Here is a 21,316-nt window from a genome sequence, read left to right as displayed (position 1 = left end):
CCCTTAACCCCCCGCACACACTACCTGCCTCATGCCTAGCCCTAACCCCCCCGCCCGCACACGCTTCCTGTATTTGGGAGCCCGCAGAGCCTAATAAATTGCGGGCGCTGTACCGATGCCGACTATTTACCAGCCCAGCGCCCAAATACCGATTAAATACATTGACGCCAATGGCAGCGCCCAATTAATCCTCTTGCCACATGCGCCCAATTTGTCTGCTTTGGGATTCAGAGCACTCATCTTCAGTCGCTGTACAGCTGTCATCCCTCACCCACAGAAAGATTAAAAATTAACCAGAGACGCGGCTCTCTGCAGAGGAACAGGCAGACTTGTGACACAGGGTAGTGTGACAGACGAAAACACACAGAACACCAGCCCAAATATTGCTATAAATACACAGCTGAGAAATGCTGTTTCAAATCACCATTGCTGACCATTTTGGGTGACAGATTCACCAATCACTGTCCTTTCTGTTCTATAGAGAGGCAAGAAAAGAGGAGGAGCAGCTTGTTCTTTCCTATGGAGAGAAAAGGAAGCAATCTGATCTGTGTTATGGAGAGGAGAGGGGGAGGATGAGCAGCATCCTCTACTGTGAAGAAGGGAGAATGAGCAGTAGAGATGGCCCGAATGTTTCGACTGCAAACTTATTTGCGCAAACTTCATTAAGGTCAACTTTGACCCTATACATCACAGTCAGCAGGCACAGGGTAGCCAATCAGGCTACACTCCCTCCTGGAGCCCCCCCCTTATTAAAAGCAGGCAGCGTCAGCCATTTCACTCACTCGTGTGGTTGCAGTAATTGGGGAGAGGTGCTGCAGAGACATTAGGGAAAGCTTAGTTAGGCTTGTTAGGTTGCTCTTTCTTGCTGATCCTTATTGCTAGAAAGCACTCCTCATCCTCAACAGCTCTTTTGAGAGCTAATGTTGTTCTTGTGATCTATTTTTTTTGTGTGTGTGTGTCCCACAGACACTTGTGTTGCATATAAAGCCCTGTCAGTCAGTCTTAGCTGCTGGACCTTGGCCCCTTGGTAATTCCTACTGTTTCCTACTGTGCCACTGCCAGGCCCAGCATATTCACTGACTACCTGTGTGTGTGACAGGCAGCTGCACATTTGTAATACCCATCACTGCATATACCTACCTGTTGTTCACAGTGCACCCACCTACCTAGGTGAGCGCACGCAGTGTCACTGTACCTGCTCACAGTACCTGCTCGGTACCTGTGTGTGTGTGACAGGTGCACATTTGTAATACCCATCACTGCATATACCCACCTGTTAGTCACAGTGCACCCACCTACCTATGTGAACGCACTAAGTGTCACTGTACCTGCTCGGTACCTGTGTCACCTGCACTCTGGCCATGGGGCGCACCAGTCCAGCACGGCCGTCACTAGGCAAACAGCTGTGTGCGGTGCGTTACACAGTGAGTTTGGTGTGTCAGTGTGAAGCAGAACTCTAATTACACTCCCTGATTGATGTATACACATGCAAGATGTTTGAAAGCACTTTAGGCCTGCAATTTAGCATTCAATGTGATTTCTGCCCTTAAAACGCTGCTTTGCGACAAATCCAGATTTTTCCCGGGGACTTTTGGCGTGTATCCCACTCCGCCATGCCCCCCTCCAGGTGTTAGACCCCTTGAAACATCTTTTCCATCACTTTTGTGGCCAGCATAAATGTTTCTAGTTTTCAAAGTTCGCCTCCCCATTGAAGTCTATTGCGGTTCGCGAAAGTTCACGAGAACCGAACTTTTGCGGAGGTTCGCGTTCGAGGTTCGAGAACCGAAAATCGGAAGTCCGAGCCATTTCTAACGAGCAGCTTGTTCTGTAGTATGGAGAGGGAAAGGGGGTAGGATAAGCAGCTTGTTCTATTCTATCCGCTTGTGCATGGAGGAAAATGCAATGCATGTGATGCTTCATGCTACTGCACAAGCCGACCGCAACTGCGATTGTTGGGCCCGTACTGAACACGGCCCTGCAAATCCATTGCTGAATTGGTTCAAAGGGTCCCAGCGCTGGAGTGGTGAGCTGGAGGGGGCGGTGAAGTCTCTGGATAATCCACTACACATGTCTTCCAACGTTTTGAGATGAGGAAGAGGGACCCTCTGTCAGCCATACTATCTCAGACAACCCCCCCCCTCACACACACACACACACACATATATAAGTAGATAAATACTTGCTCTACTTACATAACACATGTATTATACTGTCCACATTTTGATTTTAGTGAATTTTCTAGAGTGTCTATCTTGAAGTCAATCTATCTGTGTCTATCTTGAAGTCAATCCTGATGTCATTTCCTCCCTTAAGGTGGCCACACATGATACAATAAAATGATCCGATTTTACGGTAATTTGATAAAAACGATCGTATCTCCTGAAAACATCGAAAGCTTTTTTTTTCATTCGACTGAAAAATCCGATCGGATTTCTCGTTTTCTTCAATTTTTATCGATCTGGAATGCCAGATATTTTTCTTCAATCTTTCTAAAGATTGCATAGTGAGCGTGTGATTGCCATTTTATTAATATACACACCCTAGCAATTTTGTCAGAGTATCCAATCATTTTTATCATAATTGGGGAAAAATTGAACATACAGTAGATGTGTAGTACCATTGGTCATATTTTTGAAATGTTACAATCAGTCAGAAAAATTGAAGGCTACATTAATTAAGTCCGAGAGGAAAGTAAAGAAGCAAAAAAAGACAACTTAGCATGCCCTGCAACTTCCTTTGTGTGGCAGATGTACCAAATAAGAGCCACAGAAACTGGGGAATGTTGTTTTATGGATAAGAAAAGCAATAGAGATTTTAACTTTTGGATTGTCTGTTTAGCATCCTTATTACTTGTTTACCTGATAAAAATAAAGAACTGATTTTTGATTGTATGCCCGACAGTTATACATTAAGACACTCCTCTCTTTCCTCTCTGCTCTAAAAGATACGCAACAGCATAATAACATAATAATTTATTTGTTACAGCTGATACAAATCCTGCAATTAATCTCCAGTGTTTCTACTTCCTGCTTTCATGGAAGCAGACATATTGTTAACATCATGTGCTTTCAAATGAGCTTATCTGCCTTGGCAGTCAGCTGACACATGGGGAGATATCAAACTACACCTTGTGATTAGCCACAGATTAGGGGGAATCAGACAGGCTAAACTCTCTAAATACGTAAAGGGTGAATTTCTCTCTGTTTTCCTTCTGTCCTGTGCAAGAGTTCAGGTCCAGTTTAATATCTATTGCACTTTCTAAAGTTAAAGTCTTATACTTACCTATGGAGAGGGCAGGCTCTGTATCTTGTTGAGCCCTCCCTGTCCCCTCTCCGAACCCTCATTCCAGCGCTGTCACCCCCATTATATGTATTCAACCAACTGGTGGAATAAGCCTTTGAGGACCCTTGGAAGGCTTCTGGAGCACTTGTGTCTCAGAGTGCTCCTGAAGATGGGCAGCTCCATATTACGCATGTACAAGTGTGTAGTTATGCATGCGCAGTACGGAGCCACCCGTGTAATGGTACACAGGTGTGATAGCGATGTGCAGATCGTGGAATGGTACACAGGTGTGATAATAGTGTAGTGATGTATAGGGTGTGGAATGGTACATATGTATTACAGCAATGTACAGTGTGTATATTAGCACAAAGGTGTGTCAGTCAAGAACAGTGCATAATGGTACACAGATGTGATAGGAAGTCCTTGGCACTATAACGGCCTCCTTGGTAGCAGTTTCTAGGAAGTTCTGCTGTCTTGACGCGTTCCTCTCTCCTGGTTCTTGGGCTGCCACCAGCTCTCAGCTGTTCCCAGGCTGGGAGGAGTGTGAGGGATGGAGGGAACCTCCTGCATGTCCTGCAACATAAGACAAAATGCAGGGACTAGATGGAAATTGACATTATTCCATGGCAGCAATGTGGCCATATGGCTACGTTGACAGCAATGCGGGTAGCATTATAGGTACAGATGATCTGTAGTACAACCAAACTGGTGCTCTAACACAACCTGTTGTAAATCTGTGAGACATACAGTTTGTTTTATTGCTGGTCCTAAACCACTAAGTCTTTTATGGCCCATACACACGGGCTACAACTGTCGCCGCAAACACGTGGCACACACACGTTGCGGCGACAGTTGCCCCGTGTGTATGAGGTGCGCACCCTGAACTGTCGCCGGAGACAGCAGATGCCGTGCGATTGGAAAGTTCAATCGCACGGCAACTTCTGTCACCGCAACTGTCGCGAGTCCGCTGTGTGTATGCGGACTAGCGACAGCTACCCACTCACTGCAGACGGAGTTTCCGGCGGGGGGTCGAACCTTCGTCGACAGCTTCCGCACGCGTCTCTGCCTTTGGGCAGAGACGTGTAGACAGCTATCGCACAGGCGGAGCTGTCGCCGAGCTGTCGCACACACGTCCCCTGTGTGCTAGCAACAGCTACAGTGTTCTCCCCAGAATTTTTTTCCAGCCGGGTGGCATGAAATAGTAGCCGGGTGGCATGAAAAAGTAGCCGGGTGGGTGGAGATGAAAATGCAGGGCAACTCTGCTTACAGCATAGGAGGAGGTGAAGAGGTGAGCCGATGACAGCCGGGTGGTCACCAAATCTAGCCGGGTGGAGCACCCGGCTAAAAGAGCCTGGGGAGAACACTGAGCTACAACGGTCCCCCGTGTGTACCCAGCATTAGAGGCTTATGCCCTTTAAGCCTCTTTTGCTGGGAATACACAATGATATTTTTCAGTCGAATTACTGTCCAATTTTATTTTTAATCTATTTTCTTATCTTTTCTTATCAATTTCCATTCACTTCTATATGAAATCGATCGGACATGTCAGAAATTATCTATCGACCCATCTATCTGCTGAAACAACTTATGGTGAATTCCCAGCATTAGTCTATTCCTGAAATGGAGTGAGCAGGCAGCTGGTCAAATCTCTGCAGGCATCTGTAGGTCCTTTCTGTACATTCCCATGCCAGCTCCATTGAGGCATCCATAGCTTTGTCCCAGAACTGTGATCTCAGATATCTGCTACTGGGGGTAGTCATACTGGGGCCTTGTTTCTCAAAAGAACGCCAATAGGTGTCAGCATTGTGTCTTTAACCATGGTGGGAAATTTGAATTTAGATCTCACCGACAAAGATGTTTCTCTTTGGCCAGTTCATCAGGATCAGTTTTTGTATTGTCACCTATCTGGGATGAGGTTCAGTAATCCATACTCTACAATTTGATACCAAGGTGGCCAAACTGTTCATCTAGCGATTTTGGTGGCCGATCAACCAAGCGACAAATCTCTCTCTGATTGAATCTGTTTGGAGAGAGATCTGTTGGCCGTCATAAACTGTGGACCAATTCCTGTTCAATTTCAGCATGAAACCTTTTGGTAATCGGCCTTGTGACGTTCCTCAACACCTCGGCTACTGTCCCCCTAATGTTTTATGTCTCCCCCTTCCCACGGTGCTTGTGCAGTTATACTTTACCTCTCCATCGTCCACGCTGAGTGTCTTCATTTTACTTCTGCATTTGCACCCCCTCATCGCACGCGCACCATGTGCTATATGCCGATAGTCACGAGATTTCCCAGCATGTTCGATCGATACATGCTACCAATTTCAGCCCAAAATTGGTTGCATCGTTGATCGGGCATGTTCTTGATGACACCGATTTTCACCTGATTCGATAAGCTGATGGTTAATCAGCCACCAAGAATACAGATGTATGGCCAGCTTTAGGCTGTATCAGACACAGCCTCTCTGGAACAAGCTCCGATTTGCTTGGCAATTTCCCTCATCTAGGTCCTCAATCAGCTCCGATAATAATTTTCTTCAACACTCAACTCCTCTGTACTCACAGTAACCAAAAGGTCAGCTTTGTTTTACCGTCTTTAATCTTCTAAATCAGGCACAGTTACAAAATAAACAATATAGCAGAGAAATGTTAAGTAGGGTGGGAATATCGTGGCTTTTTGTCTCCGATTATGCAATGGCCTTTTCTCTAAGAACTCGTACCCCTTCAGGCCAGAGTCGCTAATTATGTATGGAAAGATCCCATCCCACACAAGCTAGCAAAAGTACGTCACAGTCATTCTCTCAGCCTCACCCAGCAGATAGATCATCCAGTGCTCTGGACGGTATTCTAAGTACCATACCTCTCCAATACCTCTGCTAAACATTATCCATACTTTCCCCTTAGTTGGCAAACTTTGTGACTTTAAAGGACCATAGACTACCCAGGATCACACAATACGCAAGCAACTCCGGGTGACCCAGAACCAGTAGAAAAGTATAGGGGACTAAAAGAGACCGATAAGCCCTCTTACTTAAAAACACAGCTCAGTGTAATTTCCCTTCTTAACCTCCTGAGCGTTACGCCGCTCAGGAGGTTTTGTTACTTTTTGCCCGATTTTTTAAAGAGACACTGAAGCGAGACTAAATCTCGCTTCAGCTCTCATATATAGCTATCCCGCGGCTTAACGGGGGTCCCTTCACCCCCAACCCACCCCCCGCAAACCTTGGTTGTCATTTTGGTCGCAGAATTTTCCTTCCTGGAGGCAGGGCTAACGGCTGCAGCCCTGCCTCCCAGCGCTTCTATCAGACGCGCATTGCCGCCTCTCCCCTGCCCCTCTCAGTGAAGGAAGACTGAGAGGGGCGGGGGAGAGGCGGAGATACGCGTCTGACAGACGCGCGTGGGGCAGGGCTGCGGCGGTTAGCCCTGCCCCAATGCGGAAGCGCTCCCTCGCATTACGGAGGGGATTTGGGGGGACAGGGACCCCCGTTAAGCCGCGGGATAGCGGCGTTTTAGCAGGGGCACACATGCCCCTGCTAGGTATGAGGTCTGAAGCGAGATCTATTCTCGCTTCAGACTCTCTTTAATAATTGTGCCTATTGGCTATAAACCAGGCATGGGCAAACTTGGCCCTCCAGCTGTTAAGGAACTACAAGTCCCACAATGAATTGCAGGAGTCTGACAGCCACAGTCATGACTCATAAAGGCAAATGCATTGTGGTACTTGTAGTTCCGTAACAGCTGGAGGGCCGAGTTTGCCCATGCCTGCTATAAACCCTCTAGCTAGCACTAGGCTAGCTAGAAGAAGTCTCCGGCACCTCCCTATCCCTGCCGCTCCCCCGTTTATATGTTACCCAGCCTGGATCCAGCGATCGGCGCAGCCTCCCCGGATAGCTCCTGTCCTCACTATTGGGAGGATCGCAAATGACGTCATGACGTCGCCGACGTCATGACCAAACCCGATCCTCCCCATGGAGAGACCGGAGCTGTGCCGGGAGGCTGCGCGATCGCTGGATCCAGGGGGGTAATGTATAAACGCAGGGATCCAGGGGTGCCAGTAACTCTTACTAGCTAGCCTAGTGCGAGCTAGAGGGTTTATAGCCATTAGGCACAATTATTTATTTATGGGGGTCTCCTGGGGCCGCAGAGCGGTATGCCCGACACAGTATCGGGCATACCGCTAAGGAGGTTAAAACAAAAGGTATTTGCGATAATTCAGCTTTAAGTGAGCAACTGCGGTTACCCACAATGCATCACTGCTGAATATGCAAATGATCTCTTTATGCCCCTGAAGCCAGGATTACATCCAGAACCGTTGGTGTATAGCAAGCCTATAGCTTATAATATTTACAGAGCTACATATTGGGTTGATGATCTATTCGAGAAAAGGTACAGATTTCTTGAGGGGAAGGGAGTATCGACTCCTGAATGGCATGAAGTTTAATCCTGGGTTGAAGCTCCCGTGTGCTCCACCTGCTGATATCGGAATTGCATGCTCAGGGAGTTCCTAACAGACTGTTAATATTAATAACCACCATATTTAAAGAGGATCTGTAACCAAGGAGTAAACTTCATATCAATCAGTAGCTGATACCCCCTTTCCCAGGAGAAATCTTTCCCTTTTCTCAAATAGATCATCAGGGACGTCTATATGGCTGATATTGTGGTGAAACCCCTCCCACAATGTGATGTCAGGACCTAGGTCCTGATACCACACTGTGGGAGCCATGTTGCATTGTGGGAAATAACGGCTGTTTCCAATTGCCAAGTAAAAAAAACAACCTTTTAGCCTATCGCATTGTTAGGGGGTGTAGGTAAAATAATGGCAGTTGATGCTGTCTGTTTTTTTCATGTCTGCCAGTAGTAAAGATGATTACTTGCAGGCTGGTTGTCAAACAGCATGAACAAATTTCATGGCAAATAGCAATCATTTCTTGAACTCTCTTCTATTTTGCAACTTCTCAATTTGCAATGTATTATTTATTTTCCCTTATTAATAAGGTTCCTCTTTAAAGAGGACAGCACGGTGGCGTAGTGGTTAGCGCTCTCGCCTTGCAGCGCTGGGTCCCTGGTTCGAATCCCAGCCAGGGCACCATCTGCAAGGAGTATGTATGTTCTCCCCGTGTCCGCGTGGGTTTCCTCCAAGTACTCCGGTTTCCAACCCAAAAACATACAGATAAGTTAATTGGCTCATCCCTAAATTGGCCCTAGACTACAGTACTTGCACTACATAACATAGACATATGATAATAGTAGGGATTAGATTGTGAGCTCCTTTGAGGGACAGTTAGTGACAAGACAATATACATATATACTGTACAGCGCTGCATAATATGTCGGCGCTATATAAATAATAATAATAATAATAAAAGAGACTCTGAAGCGAGTCTAAATCCCCTTGTTGAACTAGTATTTATGTTAAGCAGTATAATCCCTGCTAAACCGCCGCTATCTCGCGGCAAAACGAGGGGTTTATACCCCCCAAATCCCCCCTGCAAAATCCACGACTTTCTTGGTTGTGGATTTTGCTGCCCAAGGAGGCAGAGCTATGAATTGCAGCTCTGCCTCCATGCGTGTCAATCACCGCACGGATCTCCGCCTCTCCCCCGCCCCTCTATGTAAAGGAAGACTGAGAGGGGCGGGGAGAGACGGCGATCAGCCGGGATTGACACGCTAAGAGGCAGAGCTACAGCCATTAGCACTGTGTCTATGAGGAAGACACATCAGAGGGATTTAGGGGGTATAAACCCCTCGTTTTGCTGCGGGATAGCGGCGATTTAGCAGGGATTATACTGCTTAACATAAATACGAGTTCAAAAAGGGGATTTAGACTTGCTTCAGAATCTCTTTAAAGTGTAACTTCAGTCACTAAATAGTATTGCTTTTAAAGCAGACATTATCTTAGGAATGACATAGTGGCTGGTGACATCATCCAATAGGAGACACACCCTCTGGGGACATCCTCTCAGTGACACAATAGTTGGTAACATTTTTCTGGTGGCACCATCTTACCGTCACATTCAGTGCCTGGAATGGAGAACAGATCTGGGCATAGTGGTTACATTTATTTATGTCAACACCCAGATGCTTCCGTTGTCCTCTCGCTGCAGACGCTTTCCCCGCATGTTGTAGGAAGTCAGTTTCTGGAACCTTAGGACAATGCAAAGACATAGGTCACCATTATGTGATGATGCTCCTGTTGTAAAATGCAAGAAAATGCAGGAATGTCGTTATTCCATTGATCCCATTTAACAGCTGAGCCACATAAGGTGCCCATTAACAGTATGATTTTCAGTGAACGACTGCATTTTTGTTCAGATTTTTCCGATTTATTATATAAAATTGGTGGGCATAATTGATCCTTCACAACTGCATTAATGATCGTTTCCTTAAAGAGTAACTGTTAGCCCAAAAAATCAAATTTAAATCTCTATTGCAATGTGTTAAATAGTTTGTAAGGGAGCCAAAAAGGCAATGCTGAAGTTAAAAAGCAATCTAATTTTTTTACTGTGTGACTATCATTCAGCCTTTTCCCCAAGCTCCTAAGGAGGACGCAAGGCCGCATACCAGATACTGCAGAGCATGCCCATGTCTGCCCGACCCCCCTCTCCCCCCCCAAGGACCAGGTGCCGATGTCTGCCCGACCCCCTCTCCCCCCCCAGGACCAGGTGCCGATGTCTGTCCGCTCCGCCCCCCCCCCAAGAGCCGATGTCTGTCCGACCCCCCAGGACCAGGTGCCGATATCTTCTCACCCCAAAAAGCTGACACGGAGAGAGAGCGGGAGCGGAGTACATCTACACACTTCCAGCGCCGCCACCGCAAGTTTGCCCTGTCGCCGTGCATCTCTCTCTCTCCTGCTCGTGATTCTCTCACATGTGACTCGGCGGCTGCTCTGCGGTGGTGGCGCTGGAAGTGTGTAGATGTACTCCGCTCCTGCTCTCTCTCCGTGTCAGCTGTTTGGGGTGAGAAGATATCGGCACCTGGTCCTGGGGGGTCGGACAGACATCGGCTCTTGGGGGGGGGAGCGTACAGACATCGGCACCTGGTCCTGGGGGGGGTTGGGAGGGGAGCGGACAGACATTGGCACCTGGTCCTGGGGGGGAGGGGGGGAGGGCAGACATGGGCAAGCTCTGCATGCTCTGCAGTATCTGTTATGCGGCCTTGCGTCCTCCTTAGGAGCTTGGGGAAAAGGCTGAATGATAGTCATACAGTAAAAAAATTAGATTGCTTTTTAACTTCAGCATTGCCTTTTTGGCTCCCTTACAAACTATTTAACACATTGCAATAGAGATTTAAATTTGATTTTTTGAGCAAACAGTTACTCTTTAAAGGATACCACAACTGACATGTGGCATAATGAGATAGACATGGGTATGTACAGTGCCTAGCACACAAATAACTATGCTGTGTTCCTTTTTTTCTTTCTCTGCCTGAAAGAGGTAAATATCAGGTATGTAAGTGGCTGACTCAGTCCTGACTCAGACAGGAAGTGACTACAGTGTGACCTTCACTGATAAGAAATTCCAACTATAAAACACTTTCCTAGAAGAAAATGGCTTCTGAGAGCAAGAAAGAGATAAAAGAGGGGGAAATTCTTATCAGTGAGGGTCACACTGTAGTCACTTCCTGTCTGAGTCAGGACTGAGTCAGCCACTTACATACCTGATATTTACCTCTTTCAGGCAGAGAAAGAAAAAAAGGAACACAGCATAGTTATTTGTGTGCTAGGCACTGTACATACCCATGTCTATCTCATTATGCCACATGTCAGTTGTGGTATCCTTTAAGCACAATGCGGTTGTTTCCGCGCACGGCTCAGCGCCTAGTACCGAAACTAGGTGCCCCATCGCAGTAATGTAATACTGTGTGGGGCACGTAAGGGTAATTAAGGGCTTTGGTGGTTACCAGACCCCAAATTACATCCCCCTCCAAGTTGTGACAACTTGGAGGGGTAATAGTATTTAACGCCGCCGGAGAGTTCTCCTGGAGGACTCAAAGCACTTGAGTTGAAGCCACTAGGGCGTGCTCAGTAGGCACAGCCAACGTCCTCATACCACTTCCTTATGGTCTCAAGTAGAATTCCACAATAGACTAGCCTTATTTTGTAGCTTTGTCCGATCATGATCATCTTGAGACAATCTTGGGTATACCCCGCACAGTACATTAGAATATGGGCCCCCCCGTGACTTCTGTACCCCCTCTTCTGTTTTCCAACCTGATTAATCTAGGAGACCCAATTTTGGAATCCAAAAATTCAGATACCCAACAGAGCTGAGGTCTTCAAAGCAATGCCCACTGGTGATTTGATCCATCAAGCTAAGGCTAGAATCTTCAAAGATCCTGAGGGCACATCACGGTCTCCAAGAGCCCCCAGGAGTTTGAAGTGCCCCTTCAGCATTCATGGCAGTCCACCAAAACCTACTGCAGTACTTATGAATCTGTTGCTATGAGAAAATAAGCTGTATTATGGAGAATTTCTCTTGCAGGACCTGTTGTTATGCATATTGGAACAAAAGAATGGGCAACTTGGCTAAGAGGAACTGATATATTGGGCAACAGAGCTGTAACGAGAGGAACTTGGCTTACAGGTTTATGAAGTTTAGATACAACAGTATCTAGGGAAACACTGTTATGTAGCTACAAAAGTTGGTCCCTGAAGATTCAATTTCATAAGGCAATAAAGCTAATTTTAAACATTCAGTTATTGAAGATCTATGATGTTGTCACAACAGGTTATTCAAGACTTTTACTGTATCTGAGAGACTCTTTGCTGCAGGCCACTTTCCTATTCATGGACAGACAGTTTTCCCTGAGTGAGATAAGTGAGAAACATTGCACCAAAAATAAGTGGAGGCAGGCAAGTTTATTAACCTATACTCCTTACGATGTATAAATGAAACAATTTTTGGGACATTTTCAGGATGGAAGTCTGGGGGTGGCACTGTTTGTATTTGCACACATGGGAGCAATAAAATAGTGAAAACATCACGTGGAATTGATTTCCTATGCCAAAAACTACCCACATATCTGAGGAACTCTTAAGTGTGTTTTTTTTTTCAGACAGGCGCTGTGGTGTAATGCATCAGTAGCACAGGTAGACAGTTCTCCAACACACTGATAAACACATTCTGCTCAACCCAGATACTAACAGATGTAGAATGAACATATATTGAGCCATATATTTTACAGTACCTGGATTTCCTAGGAGTTCCTGGTTTAAACTGATATGAGTGGCTAAGAGGTGCTTGGCTGTAGCTAGGTATCTAGCTGACTCTGGGAGGAGTAGATCCCATTCCCATGGATGAAGGCACTATGGAGTGTAATGCTTGGAATACACTAAGAGATTTTGTAGAAGATTTACTGTCCGATCGATTTTCAGATCATTTTTCTGATCGCTTTCCATTCACTTCTATGAGAAATTGATCAGAAAAAGGATCGAAAATCAAGTCAGACCTGTCGGAAATTATCTATCGAGCCATTCATCTGCCAAAAAATCTCATGGTGTATTCCCAGCATAAGATCAGAAATTAAGTTATATCAGGCAAGGCAGTTGGGGTCCACTGCATGATTGTAGTCGAGGGAAAATCCACATAAGTGTGTTTATTCATTAAAGTGAACCTAAAACCAAGTTAAAAAAATGAGATTAACTCACCTGGGGCTTTCCTCAGCCCCCTGCAGCCGATCGGTGCCCTTGCAGCCCCGCTCCGATGGTCCAGCACCCGCCGGCTAACACCTCCGGTTTGGCCGACAGGCATGGGAAAGCCAGTGATTCTTTGCGTTCGCGTTCCCAGACTGTATATCGCCCCCTATGCTGCTATTGCGGCTTGTGGCCCTGTCACTTGACAGTCAGCCTATTGGACCAATCAAAGTGCAGGAATCTCGTCCTTTGACGCTACAGGGGCTCAGGGCGTGTTCAGTGGAGCGCTCGTTAAGTTTTATGAAGCGCTCATTAAATTATCAGAGCGTAGCGTAATTTAGCAGCGTACGCTATGGCAGCATAGCATGGGCTGGAGATTATTACCTCACACTGCTGTCATTAATCTTAGTGAATCAACCCCAAGGTACTGTATTAAAGGGACTCCGAGCAGTGCAGTAACTGGAAAGATTCATACAATTTTGAAGCTCTCTTTCTCCTCAATGATATATAAACCGCCACCCTACGCTTTTAGTTTTCGTTATTTTCCCGATCGAAATCACGGCCGCCATCTTGGATGCGTTATTCAGCATTGTATTATGCAGGACGAAATATTCCCCAGTGTTGGCAGCTCCATTCAGCACAAAGCAATGAAATACAAGGAGCCCAGGGGGATATAATTACAAACATCATGCTGGTAGGTGTGAGGATATAATTAATTAGTTGTGGGTATGCTTAAAGGCAAGGCATACCCACAGGCACTGCTCGGAGTCCCTTTAAGGTCAGAGGCAAAGACTATGAAAAACTCAGAGGAAAAGGCAAGCCGTGAATAAGAATACTCAGTTTTCAGGCAGAGACTGTAGAAAGCAGTAAGCCAGCATAATTGGTGGAACCAGGAGTAAAGGTACCCATACTGCTAGTGCTGATCGACCACGAGACAGATCTCTCTCTGATCAACTCTGAATGAGGAAGTACGAGGACGGCGGCAGTGTGGAGGGCGGCAGGTAATGTATAACTGCATGGGCACAGAGGGGGACATAAAACACTTAAGGGGGCATTCGTTGTTTACGATTATCACACACCATTTCCGCCATGCACTCGATTGAGCATGTTTCGATGATGTCCGATCAATACATGCGACCAACTTCGCCCTGAAATTGTTTGCATTCTTGATTGGGCATGCTCTTGGTGACACCGATTTTCATCCAGTACGATTATAATTATCAAATCAGTCGATTGGCCGCAGAGTAGAGTAATCTATGGGCACCTTAAAGAGAACTTGAGGCGGGTTTCTTACATTGCAATCCGCATACAGAGGCTGGGTCTGTCTATAGAGCCCAGCCTCTGTTGCTAGTTAGTTTCCTCCAAAGCCCCCCCTGCGCACCGTCAGACCCCATAAATCACAGCCGCGCTGTGCGGCTGTGTTTACCTCACGAATGTCAGTCTCGGCTGCTCCCCCGCCTCCTGAATCCCCAATCAGCGGCGAGGGAAGGGATGTGGGCGGGGAAAGAAGCGATTCAGGAGGCGGGGAGCGGCGAGACTGGCATTAGTGAGATAAACACAGCCGGCTGCGACATGCTGCATGTCGACAGCGCGGCTGTGTTTTATGGGGTCTGACAGCGCGCAGGGGAGGGGCTTTGGAGGAAACAAACTAGCAACACAGGATGGGCTCTATAGACTAGATCAGCCTCTGTATGCGGATTGCGATGTAAGAACGCCACCTCGGGTTCTCTTTAAGGCAGGTTAACAAGATTAACAATACTTAGGCCCATATGCAATTCACTTTTTCTCCTGAGTTTTCTCCTAGGTGATATATTTACAACTTGTAAATAAAATGCCTTTTAAGCCACCAGCAAGCAAGAAAATACTCAAAATAATTTTGACAGTACTTTTTCACCAACCTTTTGGTACTTTCTCTATTGCAAAATGCTAAAAAGTTCATTTAAATTGAAGATGAAAAAATATCTCCTAGGAGAAAACTCAGGAGAAAAAGTGAGATGCATATGGCCTTTAGATTCTTACTCATGTTAGTAAGGGATAGATACTGGACAGGGCACAAGGATTACTCATGTTACTACGGGATAGATCAGGTACTGGACAGGGCACAAGGATTACTCATGTTACTAAGGGATAGATCAGGTACTGGACAGGGCACAAGGATTACTCATGTTACTAAGGGATAGATCAGATACTGGACAGGGCACAAGGATTACTCATGTTACTAAGGGATAGATCAGGTACTGGACAGGGCACAAGGATTACTCATGTTACTAAGGGATAGATCAGATACTGGACAGGGCACAAGGATTACTCATGTTACTAAGGGATAGATCAGGTACTGGACAGGGCACAAGGATTACTCATGTTACTAAGGGATAGATCAGGTACTGGACAGGGCACAAGGATTACTCATGTTACTAAGGGATAGATCAGGTACTGGATAGGGCACAAGGATTACTCATGTTACTAAGGGATAGATCAGGTACTGGACAGGGCACAAGGATTACTCATGTTACTAAGGGATAGATCAGGTACTGGACAGGGCACAAGGATTACTCATGTTACTAAGGCATAGATCAGTGTGATGAATAGCGGAAAAGCCGCCGTGTGTTCTGACAGTAAGGCAGCTGATTCCGCATCTGATGCGGCGGTTTGTCCGCATCAGCATGCGTCTGGGTTATCTGGAACTAATGGTGCACATGGGAAGAAAGGCGTGGGGGCCGCCGCATGTTCTGATGGTAAGGCGGCGGATTCCGCATCCAATGCGGCGGTTTCCCCGCAGCAACATGCGTCTGGGTTGTCTGGACCTAGTCGTGCACACAGATGGAGAGCTACGCGCACTGCAAGACAAGCTCTTTATACCAATAGGAGGAAGATCAGCTGATCAGGGCGGTCAGCTGATTCCTGCTCAGCTAGGGATTGGTTGATGGGAGCTGGGCGGCACCGTAGGGCGCTTTACTATATATATCTCTTGCTGTTCAGTTGCTGGTTGTCTGGCGTTGCGAATGCCTATGTGTTAGCACTCAGACCTTAGTCAGATCTTTCAGTGTGGTGGAACCAGGAGGACCTGGGAATCCACACTTAGCCAGTTACTGTATATCATATGTGTTATTCTTTAGCATAGTTCCAGAGTGTTGAGATCACGGCTCTCACACTCCAGACTAGGAATACTGTTTATCATCTGTGTTATTCTCTAGCATAGTTCCAGAGTGTTGAGATCACGGCCCTCACACTCCAGACTAGGGATACTGTATATCATCTGTGTGTTTCTCTAGCATAGTTCCAGGGTGTTGAGATCACGGACCTCACACCTCAGACTAGGCCTTGTTCCGATATCTGTTATGACCTGTAGCTTTCCTGACTATTCTTCTGATCTCTGATTTTGTACCTTGCATATCTGATACTCTGTTGCCGACCCGGCCTGTCTGACCTTCTGGCTGTCACCCCCCCTCAGGGTGTCCAGCCTTCCCACAGGGGTCCCCTGCTCCACAGAGGGGACACTGCTCCTTATCAGTCAGGGACTCCCTCTCCAGGTGTCCTTGACCCCGGTGGTCCGAAGATTACTGTTGCACCAAAACACTTACACACTCAGGTTAGATATATTTGATTATTGGCGATTCTGCAGATCCTCAATAATCAGGTATATCTGTATTCTTGGGGATACTGCAGATCGCCAAGAATCAGATTCTCTCTCTGGTTGCTGACACCAATCGTTACAATCAGGTACTGGACAGGGCACAAGGATTACTCATGTTACTAAGGGATAGATCAGGTACTGGACAGGGCACAAGGATTACTCGTGTTACTAAGGGATAGATCAGGTACTGGACAGGGCACAAGGATTACTCGTGTTACTAAGGGATAGATCAGGTACTGGACAGGGCACAAGGATTACTCGTGTTACTAAGGGATAGATCAGGTACTGGACAGGGCACAAGGATTACTCGTGTTACTAAGGGATGGATCAGGTACTGGACAGGGCACAAGGATTACTCGTGTTACTAAGGGATAGATCAGGTACTGGACAGGGCACAAGGATTACTCGTGTTACTAAGGGATGGATCAGGTACTGGACAGGGCAGAAGGATTACTCATGTTACTAAGGGATAGATCAGGTACTGGACAGGGCACAAGGATTACTCATGTTACTAAGGGATAGATCAGGTGCTGGACAGGGCACAAGGATTACTCATGTTACTAAGGGATAGATCAGGTACTGGACAGGGAACAAGGATTACTCATGTTACTAAGGGATAGATCAGGTACTGGACAGGGCACAAGGATTACTCATGTTACTAAGAGATAGATCAGGTACTGGACAGGGCACAAGGATTACTCATGTTACTAAGGGATAGATCAGGTACTGGACAGGGCACAAGGATTACTCAAGTTACTAAGGGATAGATCAGGTACTGGACAGGGCACAAGGATTACTCATGTTACTAAGGGATAGATCAGGTACTGGACAGGGCACAAGGATTACTCATGTTACTAGGGGATAGATCAGGTACTGGACAGGGCACAAGGATTACTCATGTTACTAAGGGACTGGACAGGGCACAAGGATTACTCAAGTTACTAAGGGATAGATCAGGTACTGGACAGGGCACAAGGATTACTCATGTTACTAAGGGATAGATCAGGTACTGGACAGGGCACAAGGATTACTCATGTTACTAAGGGATAGATCAGTTACTGGACAGGGCACAAGGATTACTCATGTTACTAAGGGATAGATCAGTTACTGGACAGGGCAGAAAGATTACTCATGTTACTAAGGGATAGATCAGGTACTGGACAGGGCACAAGGATTACTCATGTTACTAAGGGATAGATCAGGTACTGGACAGGGCACAAGGATTACTCATGTTACTAAGGGATAGATCAGGTACTGGACAGGGCACAAGGATTACACATGTTACTAAGGGATAGATCAGGTACTGGACAGGGCACAAGGATTACTCATGTTACTAAGGGATAGATCAGGTACTGGACAGGGCACAAGGATTACACATGTTACTAAGGGATAGATCAGGTACTGGACAGGGCACAAGGATTACTCATGTTACTAAGGGATAGATCAGGTACTGGACAGGGCACAAGGATTACTCATGTTACTAAGGGATAGATCAGGTACTGGACAGGGCACAAGGATTACTCAAGTTACTAAGGGATAGATCAGGTACTGGACAGGGCACAAGGATTACTCATGTTACTAAGGGATAGATCAGGTACTGGACAGGGCACAATGATTACTCATGTTACTAAGGGATAGATCAGTTACTGGACAGGGCACAAGGATTACTCATGTTACTAAGGGATAGATCAGTTACTGGACAGGGCAGAAAGATTACTCATGTTACTAAGGGATAGATCAGGTACTGGACAGGGCAGAAGGATTACTCATGTTACTAAGGGATAGATCAGGTACTGGACAGGGCACAAGGATTACACGTTACTAAGGGATAGATCAGGTACTGGACAGGGCACAAGGATTACTCGTGTTACTAAGGGATAGATCAGGTACTGGACAGGGCACAAGGATTACACATGTTACTAAGGGATAGATCAGGTACTGGACAGGGCACAAGGATTACACATGTTACTAAGGGATAGATCAGGTACTGGACAGGGCACAAGGATTACTCATGTTACTAAGGGATAGATCAGGTACTGGACAGGGCACAAGGATTACTCGTGTTACTAAGGGATGGATCAGGTACTGGACAAGGCAGAAGGATTACTCATGTTACTAAGGGATAGATCAGGTACTGGACAGGGCACAAGGATTACTCATGTTACTAAGGGATAGATCAGGTGCTGGACAGGGCACAAGGATTACTCATGTTACTAAGGGATAGATCAGGTACTGGACAGGGCACAAGGATTACTCATGTTACTAAGGGATAGATCAGGTACTGGACAGGGCACAAGGATTACTCATGTTACTAAGAGATAGATCAGGTACTGGACAGGGCACAAGGATTACTCATGTTACTAAGGGATAGATCAGGTACTGGACAGGGCACAAGGATTACTCAAGTTACTAAGGGATAGATCAGGTACTGGACAGGGCACAATGATTACTCATGTTACTAAGGGATAGATCAGGTACTGGACAGGGCACAAGGATTACTCATGTTACTAAGGGATAGATCAGGTACTGGACAGGGCACAAGGATTACTCATGTTACTAAGGGACTGGACAGGGCACAAGGATTACTCAAGTTACTAAGGGATAGATCAGGTACTGGACAGGGCACAAGGATTACTCATGTTACTAAGGGATAGATCAGGCACTGGACAGGGCACAAGGATTACTCATGTTACTAAGGGATAGATCAGTTACTGGACAGGGCACAAGGATTACTCATGTTACTAAGGGATAGATCAGTTACTGGACAGGGCAGAAAGATTACTCATGTTACTAAGGGATAGATCAGGTACTGGACAGGGCACAAGGATTACTCATGTTACTAAGGGATAGATCAGGTACTGGACAGGGCACAAGGATTACTCATGTTACTAAGGGATAGATCAGGTACTGGACAGGGCACAAGGATTACACATGTTACTAAGGGATAGATCAGGTACTGGACAGGGCACAAGGATTACTCATGTTACTAAGGGATAGATCAGGTACTGGACAGGGCACAAGGATTACACATGTTACTAAGGGATAGATCAGGTACTGGACAGGGCACAAGGATTACTCATGTTACTAAGGGATAGATCAGGTACTGGACAGGGCACAAGGATTACTCATGTTACTAAGGGATAGATCAGGTACTGGACAGGGCACAAGGATTACTCAAGTTACTAAGGGATAGATCAGGTACTGGACAGGGCACAAGGATTACTCATGTTACTAAGGGATAGATCAGTTACTGGACAGGGCACAAGGATTACTCATGTTACTAAGGGATAGATCAGTTACTGGACAGGGCAGAAAGATTACTCATGTTACTAAGGGATAGATCAGGTACTGGACAGGGCAGAAGGATTACTCATGTTACTAAGGGATAGATCAGGTACTGGACAGGGCACAAGGATTACACATGTTACTAAGGGATAGATCATGTACTGGACAGGGCACAAGGATTACTCGTGTTACTAAGGGATAGATCAGGTACTGGACAGGGCACAAGGATTACTCATGTTACTAAGGGATAGATCAGGTACTGGACAGGGCACAAGGATTACACATGTTACTAAGGGATAGATCAGGTACTGGACAGGGCACAAGGATTACTCATGTTACTAAGGGATAGATCAGGTACTGGACAGGGCACAAGGATTACACATGTTACTAAGGGATAGATCAGGTACTGGACGGGGCACAAGGATTACTCATGTTACTAAGGGATAGATCAGGTACTGGACAGGGCACAAGGATTACTCATGTTACTAAGGGACTGGACAGGGCACAAGGATTACTCAAGTTACTAAGGGATAGATCAGGTACTGGACAGGGCACAAGGATTACTCATGTTACTAAGGGATAGATCAGGTACTGGACAGGGCACAAGGATTACTCATGTTACTAAGGGATAGATCAGTTACTGGACAGGGCACAAGGATTACTCATGTTACTAAGGGATAGATCAGTTACTGGACAGGGCAGAAAGATTACTCATGTTACTAAGGGATAGATCAGGTACTGGACAGGGCACAAGGATTACTCATGTTACTAAGGGATAGATCAGGTACTGGACAGGGCACAAGGATTACTCATGTTACTAAGGGATAGATCAGGTACTGGACAGGGCACAAGGATTACACATGTTACTAAGGGATAGATCAGGTACTGGACAGGGCACAAGGATTACTCATGTTACTAAGGGATAGATCAGGTACTGGACAGGGCACAAGGATTACACATGTTACTAAGGGATAGATCAGGTAATGGACAGGGCACAAGGATTACTCATGTTACTAAGGGATAGATCAGGTACTGGACAGGGCACAAGGATTACTCATGTTACTAAGGGATAGATCAGGTCCTGGACAGGGCACAAGGATTACTCATGTTACTAAGGGATAGATCAGGTACTGGACAGGGCACAAGGATTACTCGTGTTACTAAGGGATAGATCAGGTACTGGACAGGGCACAAGGATTACTCATGTTACTAAGGGATAGATCAGGTACTGGACAGGGCACAAGGATTACTCGTGTTACTAAGGGATAGATCAGTTACTGGACAGGGCACAAGGATTACTCATGTTACTAAGGGATAGATCAGGTACTGGACAGGGCACAAGGATTACTCATGTTACTAAGGGATAGATCAGGTACTGGACAGGGCACAAGGATTACACATGTTACTACGGGATAGATCAGGTACTGGACAGGGCACAAGGATTACTCATGTTACTAAGGGATAGATCAGATACTGGACAG

At 46.2% G+C, this 21,316-nt stretch overlaps 1 protein-coding gene across 1 annotated transcript in view; it reads right to left on the bottom strand.

Annotated features, from left to right (window-relative positions):
* Window positions 1-3,738: 3,738 nt before the first annotated feature.
* Window positions 3,739-21,316, bottom strand: part of LOC137541043 (cilia- and flagella-associated protein 337-like) — a 129,153-nt gene continuing 111,575 nt past the window's right edge. The window contains exons 21-22 of the mRNA XM_068262192.1: window positions 9,292-9,429; window positions 3,739-3,855 (exon numbers count right to left, since the gene is read on the bottom strand). Coding sequence (XP_068118293.1) covers window positions 3,739-3,855; window positions 9,292-9,429 — 255 coding nt within the window. The remainder of the gene's footprint in view (window positions 3,856-9,291; window positions 9,430-21,316) is intronic.

The sequence above is a fragment of the Hyperolius riggenbachi genome, chromosome 12, assembly GCF_040937935.1.
Source record: "Hyperolius riggenbachi isolate aHypRig1 chromosome 12, aHypRig1.pri, whole genome shotgun sequence".
NCBI classification, from domain to species: Eukaryota; Metazoa; Chordata; class Amphibia; order Anura; family Hyperoliidae; genus Hyperolius; species Hyperolius riggenbachi.
This window is presented reverse-complemented; position numbering and strand designations above follow the sequence as displayed.